General features: G+C 41.9%; 1 protein-coding gene across 7 annotated transcripts in view; it reads left to right on the top strand.

Moving 5' to 3' along the window:
- The window catches only part of kiaa1109 (KIAA1109 ortholog), a 292,965-nt gene that overhangs the window by 252,553 nt on the left and 27,016 nt on the right, over window positions 1–13,396 (top strand). For all 7 annotated transcript variants that reach the window (XM_078405533.1, XM_078405525.1, XM_078405561.1 and 4 more), the window contains 5 exons: window positions 233–372; window positions 4,121–4,322; window positions 8,952–9,155; window positions 9,736–9,915; window positions 10,004–10,141. In XM_078405533.1, the coding sequence (XP_078261659.1) occupies window positions 233–372; window positions 4,121–4,322; window positions 8,952–9,155; window positions 9,736–9,915; window positions 10,004–10,141 (864 nt within the window). The remainder of the gene's footprint in view (window positions 1–232; window positions 373–4,120; window positions 4,323–8,951; window positions 9,156–9,735; window positions 9,916–10,003; window positions 10,142–13,396) is intronic.

Here is a 13,396-nt window from a genome sequence, read left to right as displayed (position 1 = left end):
ATATTCAAGGTGTAACACTTGAATGTTGAGGCATAACACAAAACCTTTTTTTATTAAAACAATTTTTCACTAATTTAAATAATGCAAACAAAAGTTTTGATATTACGTTAAATATTTTGGAAAAATACTCAGACTATATTTTAAGTTCATAACCTGATGCATCTTCAATTTAATATATTAAATTGTTCTGAGTAAGTTTTGAAATAAAAAATATTGATTTCTGTCTTAACAGCTCTCAGCTCCCAGGATGAAGATGTGGGACAGTTTGAAGTTCAAGATGCTTTGGAAGAATCAACAATATCTCTAGTGTCCTCATCTACATCGGCCTATTCCTCATTTCCAGTAGATGTTGTGGTTTATATAAGGGTACAGGTAAGAATATATATTTCCTGTGCATAGATATTGGAAAGACCAGGATTTCCTGTTCCTAATTGTATTTGATAAAGTGGCTTTGATTATGCCACCTTAAACCAGTTACTATATTACACAAAAGATGACATAAAGTGCTTGAGTAACTCAGCAGGTCAGGGCAACATCTATGGTAAATATGGATGGGGATATTTCGGGTTAGGACGCTTCTTCAGATTGATTGTGGTGGTGGGCGGGAGGGGCAGAGAGTAAGCTGAAAAAGACATGGGGGCAGGACAACGCCTGGCAAATGATAGGTGCATATAGATGAGGGGGGAGTTTGCTAGGCAGATATTTGGACAAGAAAAATAAAAAGTGTGAGATAAGAATAGAAAAGGTATAACTTGTGAAGCCTGGAGAAGGAATATAGGTGGAAGAGGATGGCGAGAGGGGGAAGGAGTGAAATGGAGGTGCAAATCCAGATGGGGCACAAGGAAGAGAGTTTGTATGATGTAGTAACTCCCATATTGCTATTAGGTATAGAATGCTCGACTTTTGACTTGATGGTGAATGAATTTTGACTTGATGGTGATGATAAAAGAATAGTAATGTATTTTGAACATTTGGGTAATATGCAACTTGAAGAAGTATATGATGTTCATAATATGTTTGCTGACCTTGTCCAGTCAGATGGCAGAGTTTTGTTTGATAGGTACGGTCAACAAAGCAAATTACTGCATTATGTCTTGTAGATGATGCACATATTGCAGCAAAACAATGCGGGAGTTTCTAGTCAGTGCCAATTCCTAATCCAAAATGTTTATCCTGTTAAGGATAGAAAGAGGAGCAGAGTAATGTCTCTGTTGGAAAGTGGTCAGCATGTGTGTGTTGTGTGACAAAAATGATATTCATTTGTCAGCTGAGTTTGAATGTTTTTGCCACATTCAAGAATATGAGAAGCTTGTTTATCGGTACATATTTATGAAATAATACTTTAAAAAATATTCTAACATGAATTAAAACTTTCCACCCTATCACTGGTGTGCACCTGCTGACCCATTCACTGTTTCTCCTACCTCATCAAAGCTAATTTTCTCACCTCTGCCGGCATTCTAAGAACCACTTCCTCCAAACCAAATAAAAATTCCCTATGATCATATAAAAGCATTGGTAAAGCATTCTCGTGACTTCATTTTTAACTTATCATACTACTGAATGAAATGTTTCAAATTTCATTCTGCCTGGTCAGATATATTGGAGGACACTGTGGGAAGCTGGAGAAGAAATTGCAAGCACACTGGCTGAGATATATGGATCCTTATTAGACATGGGTGAGGTGCTGGAAGACTGGAGGGTGGCTAATGTTGTGCCTCTATTTAAAAAGGGCTGCAAGGAAAAGCCTGGGAACTAGAGTCAAGCAAGCCTAACATCTGTGGTAGGCAAGTTACTGGAGAGTATTCTGAGGGGTAAGATAAATATACACTTCGATAGAAAGGAGCTAATTAGTGAAAGGCAGCATGGTTTTGTCTATATCGATGTCAGCAAGAACTTCGATAAGGGTCTGCATGGCAGGTTGCTCTGGGAGTGTAGATCACATGGGTACCAGGGAGAGCCTCAGACGGGATAGAAAATTGTCTTCATGGAAGGAAGCAGAGGATGATGGTGGAAGGTTGTTTTTTAAACTGAAGGCCTGTGACGAGTGGTGTTCCTCGGAATGGTGCTGGGCCCATTGTTGTTTGTCGTTTATATCAACAATTTAGATGAGAAAGTACAAGGCTGGATTAGTACTTTTGCAGATGACACTAAAGTGGGTGGTATTGCAGATAGTGAAAATGGCTATCAGATTACAGCAGGATCTTGATCAGCTGGGCAAGTGGGCAGAGGAATGGTTAATAGAGATAATGCATTTTGAGGGGTCAAACCAGGGCAGGACCTTCACTGTGAATGGAAGGGCACTGGGGAGTGTTGTGGAGCTGTAGTGCAGGTACATACTTCCAGGAAAGTGGCATCACATGTGGATAGGGTGATCAAGAATCCTTACGGCCCTCTGGCCCTCATCAGTCAGGGTATTGAGTATAGAAGTTGGGATGTTATGCTATAGTTGCACAAGACGTTGGTGAGGCCATATTTGGAATATTGTTTTCAATTTTGGTCAATGCAGAGAAGATTTACGAACATATTGCCAGGAATTGAGGACCTGGGTTACATGGTGTGGTTGGGCGGGCTAGGACTTTATTCCTTTGAGCCCAGGAGAATGAGGGGTGATCTTCTAAAGGAGCATAAGATGATAACGGAAATAGATAGAGTAGATACACAGACTTCAGAGGAATCAAGAGCAAGAGGGTGTAAATTTAAGGTGAGAGGAAAGATTTAATAGGAATCTGAAGGGCACCTTTTTCACACAGACGGTGGTAGGTATATGGAATGAACTTTCTGAGGAGGTAGTTGAGTCAGGTACCATCACAACATTTAAAAGACATTTGGACAGGAACAAGGGCAGGAAAGATTTAGTGGGATATGGGTGAAAAACCAGCAGTTGGGAATAGTGCAGATGGAGCAGTTTGATCGGAACGGACAAGATGAGCCAAAGGGCCTGTTTCTGTGCCGTATGGCTCCAAATTGAAGTCTGCTATGTCTTTTATTTCTGACACAACAGATTAGAGAAAGGTGGTCACATAACACCTTTGACTTGCAGTATGGTGCCAAATAGCAAATATATCGTGTATTTGCAATTTTTTGTATTGATTAGATGGGCGTAGACTCGTTGGGTCCAAATCTCTCCTGCGGGTGCTCCTGTGGGCGCGGCAACCCCCGTTGGGTGTTAATTTCTCCTGCGGGCCCGGCAACCCTCCCCCAACTGATCCAAAACTCCTGCGGCCCTGCCAACCCTCCGTGCAAATCTCCTGCGGCGCGGCAACCCTCGTTGGGTCAAACCCACCCCCAACTAACGATCCATGGATCCTTTGGCCGCCGGGGAGTGTCTCCCGGGAGCCGTGGGCGGGCAAAGGGGACATGAAAGGGAAGTGGGAACCACTCACCTCGGCCCCGAACAGCCATCGCGTTGACCATCGCAAGCCGTGGACCTGTTGGGTGGAATCCTCTCCTGCAGTGGCAGCTCAGCAGCCACAGCTATCTTGTTTGACCCTCTGCCACCATGCTGCACCACAGCAGGAAGGTCAGGTGCAGGGCACGCCGGGACGGGCGCCGGTCCTCCCGGCGAGGGGGGGTGCGGGTGGAAGTGCACTTATTAACGTTTTAGCAAGACGGCTCAGCAGCGACCTTCCCCCTCATTGGCCGCCACTCCCATCACTCTGGCGGGTCCTGCCCCCGGCGGCCATCATGCCCCCCCCAATTGGCCGCTACTCCCGTCACTCGGGCAGGTCCCATTGTGATGTCAAAATTGTCGCGCTATCGTGTATCGTTTTGGCTGTACTTTGAGAACAAATATATGCACAAACACAAATAAACAAGATGAGTTTTAGTAATATATCATATAGATGAGGAATTTAATCGTTTTTTGGAGTTTGTTATTAGGTTTTACCTCTTCAGTCATGCTTTTTATTTCCTCTGCAAAAATATTATTAATTTTGCAATAGTATATTTAATGTCAAGTATATACTTCAATTTCTGAATTAACTGAAAGTAGCATTATCTGAACTTTACCGGGAAATCAGTATGCTTAGCTTAACAAGATTTGTAATGGCACAGTGGATCCAATGCATTTTAGCACTGATTTGCAAACCTTTGAAAACTTTCTATGTGCATTCTGTAGCCATCACAGATCAAGTTCAGCTGTTTACCTGTATCAAGAGTGGAATGTATGTTGAAGCTGCCTTCGCTGGACTTGGTGTTCTCATCTAATAGAAGTGAACTGGAAAGCTTGGGTTTCTCACATGCATTCGATGGAACTCAAGTATCTGCTAGTGCCACTTCATTGCTTGCTCATACTGTGTTAAAAGCTGCCAGTAAAACAGGTATGTGGGTAATGTAGTCTAGTTTAATTTAGTTTAGAGATACAGTATGGTAACAGGCCCATACAGCCCACCGAGTCCACGCCGACCAGCGATCCACACACATTAACACTATCCTACACACACTAGGAACAATTTTACCAAGCCAATTAACGTACAAACCTGTATGTCTGGACTCCCGGAGAAAACCCACAGGTCATGGGGAGAACATATAAACTCCGAACAGACATCACCCGTAGTCAAGATCAAACCCAGGTCTCTGGCACTGTAAGGCAGCAATTCTACCGCTGCGCCACCGTACCGCCCAAGAACATTTACTCCTCACAATGGGAAAACTATTCAACAGTATCGCAAACAAAGACTATTTACTTCTGAAGAAGATATTGCATTACTTACAGTGCATGGAACTACTTAATTTTTAACTACAACTGATTTAATAGCACTAAATTTGCAGTATGAAATAACAGTGGATATGCATGTGCATCTAAAATTATTGCCAGCGATACCTTGCTCCTCCACAGTGTACATGGGTTTAGCCAACATATTCTGTGCAAATCACTGAATTTACAAGATCTCGAGTTATTACAAACTATTCTCACTGAGAAGTAATAAATTATAAAGTTATAATTTGTCATATAAATTTTAATTGTTAATTGTAGGAAACCATAGTTACAATTAAACAACATATTTGACTTTAAAAATGTAATATACTTTTAGTAAATTTAGTTATAATATATTTCATGATCTTTATTCTGTAAAAATATTTAAAGCATTAGAATAAAGTTATCATACAATATAGTACAGTTCGCACAGGAACAGGCCATTGGTCATGCGATATCTGTGCCGAATGTGTTGTGAAATTAAACTAATCCTTTCTGCCTTTTCAGCATCCATATCCCTCCATTTCCTACATCTTTCTGTGCCTATCAAAAAGCCTCTAAATACCACACTCATATCTGCTTCCCCTCCACCACTGACAGCACATTCCAGGCACCTACCACTCTCTGTAAAATAAAAGATGCAGTGCACATCTCCTTTAAACTTTTCTCCTCCAACCTTAAAGCTGTGCCTTGCAGTATTTGACATTACTACCCTGGAAAAACTATTCTGACTGTCTACTCTATGTAGGACTTTCATAATTTTGTACATTTAAGTCAGATCTCCCAACAGCCTCTGACACTCCAGAGAAAACAATACGTTTGTCCATTCACTCCTTATAGCAAATTCCCTACGATCCAGGTAGCATCCTAATAAACCTCTTCTGCACCCTCTCCAAAGCATCCGCATCTTTCCTGTAATAGAGCAACCAGAACTGCACACAATACTCCAAATTTGGTCTAAACAAACATTTATAAAACAGCAACATGATGTCCTAACTCTTATACACAATGCCCCGACTGATGAAGGCAAGCATACCACATGCTTTCTTTGCCACTCCATCTGTTTGTGTTGCCACTTTCGGGGACCTATGGACTTGGAGACAAAATCCCTTTGTATATTAATGTGGTTAACGATCTTAACTGTATACTTTCCCCTTATTTTTGATCTTATCTCCCAAAGTACAACACCTCACACTTCCCCGGATTAAACCTTCACTCTCTGCAACTCCAACAATCCTTGTGTCGCCTGAAATCTTACTAACCAACCCACCTGTACTTTCATCCAATTCATTTCTATAATAAAGAACAGAGGTTCCAGCACAGGTCACACACCTACAGCCAAAATGACATCCTCCCATCACTACTCTCTGTTTACTATGGCTAAGCCAGTTCTGAATCAAAACTACCAAGTCCCATTTATTTCAATCATCTAGATCAGCTTACCAAAAGGGACCTTGTCAAATGCCTTACTAAAGTTAATGTAGACGACATCCTCATCAATCGCCATCACCTCCTCAAAAAAAAACTAAATTAAGCTTACAACACATGCCTGTCATAGACCAAGCCACGCTGACTGTCTCTAATTAGTCTATTCTATTCAAAATGCAAGTAAATCATATCACTAAGAATCCTCTCCATTTGCTTCCCTGCTATTGATGTGAGGCTCACTCTCCTACAATTTCTTGACTTACCCTTATTTCCTTTTTAAACAAGAGAATAACATTGGTTATTCTCCAGTCCTCCAGTGTTATCCCACTTTTTAAGAAAGGAGAGAGAGAGAAAATGGGAAATTATAGACCAGTTAGCCTGACATCAGTGGTGGGGAAGATGCTGGAGTCAATTATAAAAGACGAAATTGCAGAACATTTGGATAGCGGTAACAGGATCGTTCTGAGTCAGCATGGATTTACGAAAGGGAAATCATGCTTGCCTAATCTTCTGGACTTTTTTGACAAAGTAACTAGGAAAATGGACAAGGGAGAGCCAGTGGATGTAGTGTACCTGGACTTTCAGAAAGCCTTTGATAAGGTCCTGCATAGGAGATTAGTGGGCAAGATTAGAGCACATGGTATTGGGGGTAGGGTGCTGACATGGATAGACAGGAAACAAAGATGCATGACAGATGCAGTTTAATGTGGATAAATGTGAGGTTATCCACTTTGGTGGAAAGAACAGGAAGGCAGACTATTATTTGAATGGTGTCAAGTTAGGAAATGGGGAAGTACAAACAGATCTAGGTGTCCTTGTTCGTCAGTCACTTAAAGTTAGCATGCAGGTACAGCAGGCAGTAAAGCAAGCTAATGGAATGTTGGCCTTTATGACAAGGAGGAGTTGAGTATAGGAGCAAAGAGGTCTTTCTGCAGTTGTACAGGGCCCTAGTGAGACCGCACCTGGAGTATTGTGTGCAGTTTTGGTCTCCAAATTTGAGGAAGGATATTCTTGCTTTTGAGGGCGTGCAGCATAGGTTCACTAGGTTAATTCCTGGAATGGCGGGACTGTCGTATGTTGAAAGACTGGAGCGACTAGGCTTGTATATGCTGGAATTTAGAAGGATGAGAGGGGATCTTATTGAAACATAAGATTATTAAGGGATTGGACACACTAGAGGCAGGAAACAGTCCCAATGTTGGGGGAAGTCCAGAACCAGGGGCCACAGTTTAAGAAAAAGGGGTAGGCCATTTAGAACGGAGATGAGGAAAAGCTTTTTCAGTCAGAGAGTTGTAAATATGTGGAATTCTCTGCCTCAGAAGGCAGTGGAGGCCAATTCTCTGGATGCTTTCAAGAGAGAGCTAGATAGAGCTCTTAAGGATAGCGGAGTCAGGGGGTATGGGGAGAAGGCAGGAACGGGGTACTGATTGCGAATGATCAGCCATGATCACATTGAATGGTGGTGCTGGCTCGAAAGGTCTACTCCTGCACCTATTGTTTATTGACCTTACCTGTGATGAGAGAGGATCTTTGTCAGATCCCCAGCAATCTTTACACTTGCCTCTCTCAATAACCTGGAATAGATCTCTTCCAGCCCTGGAGACTTATCCAGCTTGATGTTCTTCAAGAAATCCAACACCGCCACCTTCACTGTTTACTATTTGAGAAATATTCAATATCATTGGCTGCTTTGCCAGTGTTGGCTACCGCATGCTAAATAAGCCTTTGAGGTAAGACACAAAATGCTGGAGTAACTCAGCGGGTCAGATAGCAACCCAGCAAAACATGGATAGGTGACATTTCGGTGCGGGACCCTTCTTCAGACTGGAGAAGAGTCTAAACCTAAAAAGCCACCTATTCATATTCTCCAGGGATGTTGCCTGCCCCGCTGAATTACTCTTGCAATTTATGTCTTTCCAAAGACAACCAATATCTGCAGTTCTTTGTTTTTACAATCCTATGAGGTAATGTCTGACTGCATCTTATGTTATAGACTCATAGAGTCCATCAGCATGGAAACAGGCCCTTCAGCCCAACTTGCCCACACCGACCAACGTATCCCATCTGCCCTAGTCCCACCTGTCTTCGTTTGGCCCATATCCCTCTAAACCTGCCCTATCCATGAACCTGTCCAAATGTTTCTTAAACGCAATAGTACGGCCTCTGTGTGAAAATGTTACCCCTCGGGTTCCAAGTAAATCTTTCCCCCCCCCTCACTAAACCCATGTCCCCTACTCTGGGCAAGAGACTCTGTGCGTATACCCGATCAATTTCTGTCATGATTTTGTATGTCTCTATAAGATCACCCCTCATCATCCTGTGCTCCAAGGAATAGAGTCCTAGCATAGTCCTAGAGTCCTCTCAGGTCCTGGCAACACCCTTGTAAATTTTCACTGCACCCTTTCCAGTTTGACACCATCTTACCTATAACATGGTATCCAGAACTGAACACAATACTCTAAATGTTGGGAAATGTATTCTACTCTACGTTGAAAGAGATTAAATCCATGTTACAGGGACTGCTGGCTCTTTGTGGATACCTTTCCCTTCAAAATTAACACATGTCCCACCACTTCGCCACTGAACACTAAAACCCATGCAAAAAAATAGACTAATCATTTTAACATTTTAAATGATTAGAGGAAATGACCTTCATTTAAAGATTTTAAATGAATCCAAACCTTTTAAAGATAATCTTCAGAATGAATCTATCATTATAAAATTATATTTAGTGCTGTCTAGATGTATGACATATGTATGTTTATGATCTTTATGTATGTTTATGATCTGGTCAATCTCTTCATCAACGAACATCTCTTTGAAGGTACATCTTCTGGATTTGGAAGCCCACTTGGAAGAAGCCGACACAGCAGTAGTCAATCTGATCTTTCTTACTCCAGCACCACTGCATCAGGGCTGAGCTTTACAGCTTGTATGTCAGATTTCTCTCTGTACGTTTTTCATCCATATGGAACTGGGAAGCAGAAAACAACAGTTACTGGCCTGACTCCTGGAACAAGTGCATCTGGTAAATAGGGCACATCAACATTTCTGTTGTTTTTATACGTGTTATTTTTAATGCTTCTGTAAAATGTTCTGTTGAATGATACTATTTTTGGCATATTTATTCAAATTTAAACCCAAAACCTTTATAAAAATCTTCTGTATGGTTATTTAAAACTTTTAGAAAGATAGTTAATTTAGATTCTTAATAAAATAATACATAGTTGTGCTTATATAAGCTTGTATATATCAGCGTAAGCATTTCACAAACGTTTCTCTGCTATTTCTTCATATAACAGAAGAGGTTGTGTTGTGGTATCCAAAGAAAACTATAGGATTTTTTTTCTCATTAGGTTATCATATAATAAGTTAGCATATATTTGAACCCTATGATGTATTGCTGGAATTCTTATTTATAGTCGTTAACATGGTAACTTCAGATAATGGCCAAATAATTCTGTCAAGTTTGTAAAGAAGGAATGAAAATCGACAAATACATTTTCAAACTTGAACTTTTGGGTTTTCATTCCACTTCCTGAATAACATGATAACAAGATAACATGAAAATAAATAAATGTATTCCTGATCATCTTTTCATACTGCAGGTACTGTGGATGAGGAAGCCAGCTCTGTCACAGGCCGTAAGGATTCTCTCAGTATTAACCTAGAATTTGTGAAAGTTAGCTTATCCAGGATGAGACGATCAGGAGGGAGTTCATTGTTTGACAACCAAACACCAATCAAAATTAACAGCAAGATGGAAACTACTTTAATTAATATCTCTGGTATAATATTTTTCTTCCTCTATCCTTTTAACAAATTTAATGAGGTAATTGTTCGTACTGTGTCTTAACTCCACATTTTTCCCTTCAGCTGTCTGCGACATAGGATCCGCTTCCTTCAAGTATGATATGCGTAGACTTAGTGAAATTCTAGCCTTTCCAAGAGCCTGGTACAGAAGAAGCATTGCTCGACGTCTCTTCCTAGGTGATCAGACAATCAATTTGCCAGGTGAGATAATCCAAAAATTCGAGTCATAAAGATATAGCATGGAAACAACCCTTTCCACGCCAACCATCAAGCATCCATCTAGAGGTTAATCCTACAATGAATCCTACTAATCCATGTTATTCTCCTTGCATTCCATCAACTCCCCCCAGATTTTATCATTCACTTACACACTAGGTGCAATTTATACTGGCCAATTAACTTTCAACAAGTCACAGGGAGAATGTACAAACTTCACACAGGCAGTAGCAAACCTCCACTGCCAAAGCTGGGAGGCACCACCTCATCTCAGTCTGAAACATCAAATGACAAAGGTAGGGAAAGAGATGATATCCTGCAAAATGAATACAAGGCAAAAAGTTAAGATACAGGACCTTGAGGGTATAATCTTTGGATAACTGCCTGTGCCACATGCTAGTGAGGGTAGGGACTGGAAAATAGGGCAGATGAATGTGAGTTCATTCAGGGGACAGGAATTCAGATTTTTGGACCATTGGGATCTCTGGGGCAGAGGTGACCTGTACAAGAGGGATGGCTAGCACCTCAACAGGAGGGGCTCTTGCATCCTTGCAGAGAGGTTTGTTAGTGCTATTCGGGAGGGTTTAAACTAGAATGGCAGGTGAGTGGGAACCAGAGCAGCAGGTCAGCAAATGGAAGGGATGATGAGAAAGTGGACGTCATTGAAAGTAAATCTTAAGTGGACGTCATTGAAAGTAAATCTTAAAGGAAGGACAGGCAGGGAAAGGTTCATGAATATGGGTATAATGAAGAGCTGAAGTGTGTTTACTTCAATGCAAGTATTGCGGGTAAAACTGATGAGCTTAGAGCCTGGATCAGTGCTTGGAATTATGATATTGTGGCCATTACAGAAACCTGGTGAGAAGGACACGACTGGTAGCCTGGGTTTTGATGTTTCAGACGAGAGAAAGGGAAGCAAAAGAGGGGAGGAGTTGCTTTGTTAATCGGGGAGAATATCATGGCAGTACTCAGAGGACATACTGGAGGGTACGTCTACTGAGGCATGATAGGTTGAGCTCAACAATAAGAAGTGAGAATTTGCTGTAATGGGATTATATTATAGGCCATCCCATAACCAGCGGGAGATAGATGATTCGATATGTAGACAGATTACGGAAGGATGCAAGAACCACAGAATGGAGTAGTGGGTGACTTTAATTTCTTCAATATTGACGGGACAAGAGGATTAGATGGGGCAGAATTTGTTAGGCGTATCCAAGAAGGTTTCCTTGCACAGCATGTGGTTAGTCCAACTCGAGGAGGGTTGATATTGGACCTTGTTTTGGGAAACCAGCTGTGTCAGGTGATTTGTGTATCAGTGGAAGAGCATTTTGGAGATAATTAACACAACATAAGTTTTAAGATTATTTTGAATAGGGGCAGGTCTGGATATTGAGGAAAGGTACTTGATTGAGGCAAGGCAGATTAATCAGATATGCAGCACTTTGGTCAACGTGGGTTGTTTTTAAATGTGCTATACAAATAAAATTGACTTGACTTGACTTGACAATGTTATTATGTAGGAGGTAAGGAGGGTAGATTGGGACCAGTTATTACTGGGTAAGTCCACAGATGACATGGGGAAGCTTTTTAAAGGCCAGCTGATTAAAATGCAGGATCAACATGTTCCCAGTGAGGAGGAGGGATAAGGACGGCAAGGTAAGGGAGCTGTGGATGGCCAAGGAGGTTGTAGACTTGGTCAGGAAGAAAAATGAAGCATATGGGAGAGTCAGTGGATGTGGTGTACCTCGACTTTCAGAAAGCCTTCGACAAGGTCCCACATAGGAGATTAGTGGGCAAAATTAGGGCACATGGTATTGGGGGTAGGGTACTGACATGGATAGAAAATTGGTTGACAGACAGAAAGCGAAGAGTGGGGATAAATGGGTCCCTTTCGGAATGGCAGGCAGTGACCAGTGGGGTACCGCAAGGTTCGGTGCTGGGACCCCAGCTATTTACGATATACATTAATGACTTAGACGAAGGGATTAAAAGTACCATTAGCAAATTTGCAGATGATACTAAGTTGGGGGGTAGTGTGAATTGTGAGGAAGATGCAATAAGGCTGCAGGGTGACTTGGACAGGTTGTGTGAGTGGGCGGATACATGGCAGATGCAGTTTAATGTAGATAAGTGTGAGGTTATTCACTTTGGAAGTAAGAATAGAAAGGCAGATTATTATCTGAATGGTGTCAAGTTAGGAGGAGGGGGAGTTCAACGAGATCTGGGTGTCCTAGTGCATCAGTCAATGAAAGGAAGCATGCAGGTACAGCAGGCAGTGAAGAAAGCCAATGGAATGTTGGCCTTCGTAACAAGAGGAGTTGAGTATAGGAGCAAAGAGGTCCTTCTACAGTTGTACCGGGCCCTGGTGAGACCGCACCTGGAGTACTGTGTGCAGTTTTGGTCTCCAAATTTGAGGAAGGATATTCTTGCTATGGAGGGCGTGCAGCGTAGGTTCACTAGGTTAATTCCCGGAATGTCGGGATTGTCGTATGTTGAAAGGCTGGAGCGATTGGGCTTGTATACACTGGAATTTAGAAGGATGAGGGGGGATCTTATTGAAACATATAAGATAATTAGGGGATTGGACACATTAGAGGCAGATAACATGTTCCCAATGTTGGGGAAGTCCAGAACAAGGGGCCACAGTTTAAGAATAAGGGGTAGGCCATTTAGAACGGAGATGAGGAAGAACTTTTTCAGTCAGAGAGTGGTGAAGGAGTGGAATTCTCTGCCTCAGAAGGCAGTGGAGGCCAGTTCGTTGGATGCTTTCAAGAGAGAACTGGATAGAGCTCTTAAGGATAGCGGAGTGAGGGGGTATGGGGAGAAGGCAGGAACGGGGTACTGATTGAGAGTGATCAGCCATGATCGCATTGAATGGCGGTGCTGGCTCGAAGGGCTGAATGGCCTACTCCTGCACCTATTGTCTATTGTCTATTGTCATGTCAGGTTTAAGAAGGTGGCATCAGATAGGCCTTATGAGAAATATAAAGTGAGAAAGAAAGAAAACTCAAGCGGGCGATTAGAAGAGCCAAAAGGGAATGTCATTGGTGAGTTGGATTGATGAAATTCCCCAGACTTTTTATTTCAACAGTTCAACAGTTCAACAGAGCTTTATTTGTCATTCGGTACCAAGGTACCGAACGAAACTACATAGCAGTCACACACAAAAAAGAACACAAGACACATGACCCCAACACAAACGTCCATCACAGTGTCTCCAAACACCCCCTCACTGTG

This window comes from Rhinoraja longicauda, chromosome 1 (assembly GCF_053455715.1).
Source record: "Rhinoraja longicauda isolate Sanriku21f chromosome 1, sRhiLon1.1, whole genome shotgun sequence".
Taxonomy (NCBI): domain Eukaryota; kingdom Metazoa; phylum Chordata; class Chondrichthyes; order Rajiformes; family Arhynchobatidae; genus Rhinoraja; species Rhinoraja longicauda.
The sequence above is the reverse complement of the archived record's forward strand: the minus strand, read 5'-3'. Positions and strand labels throughout refer to the sequence as shown.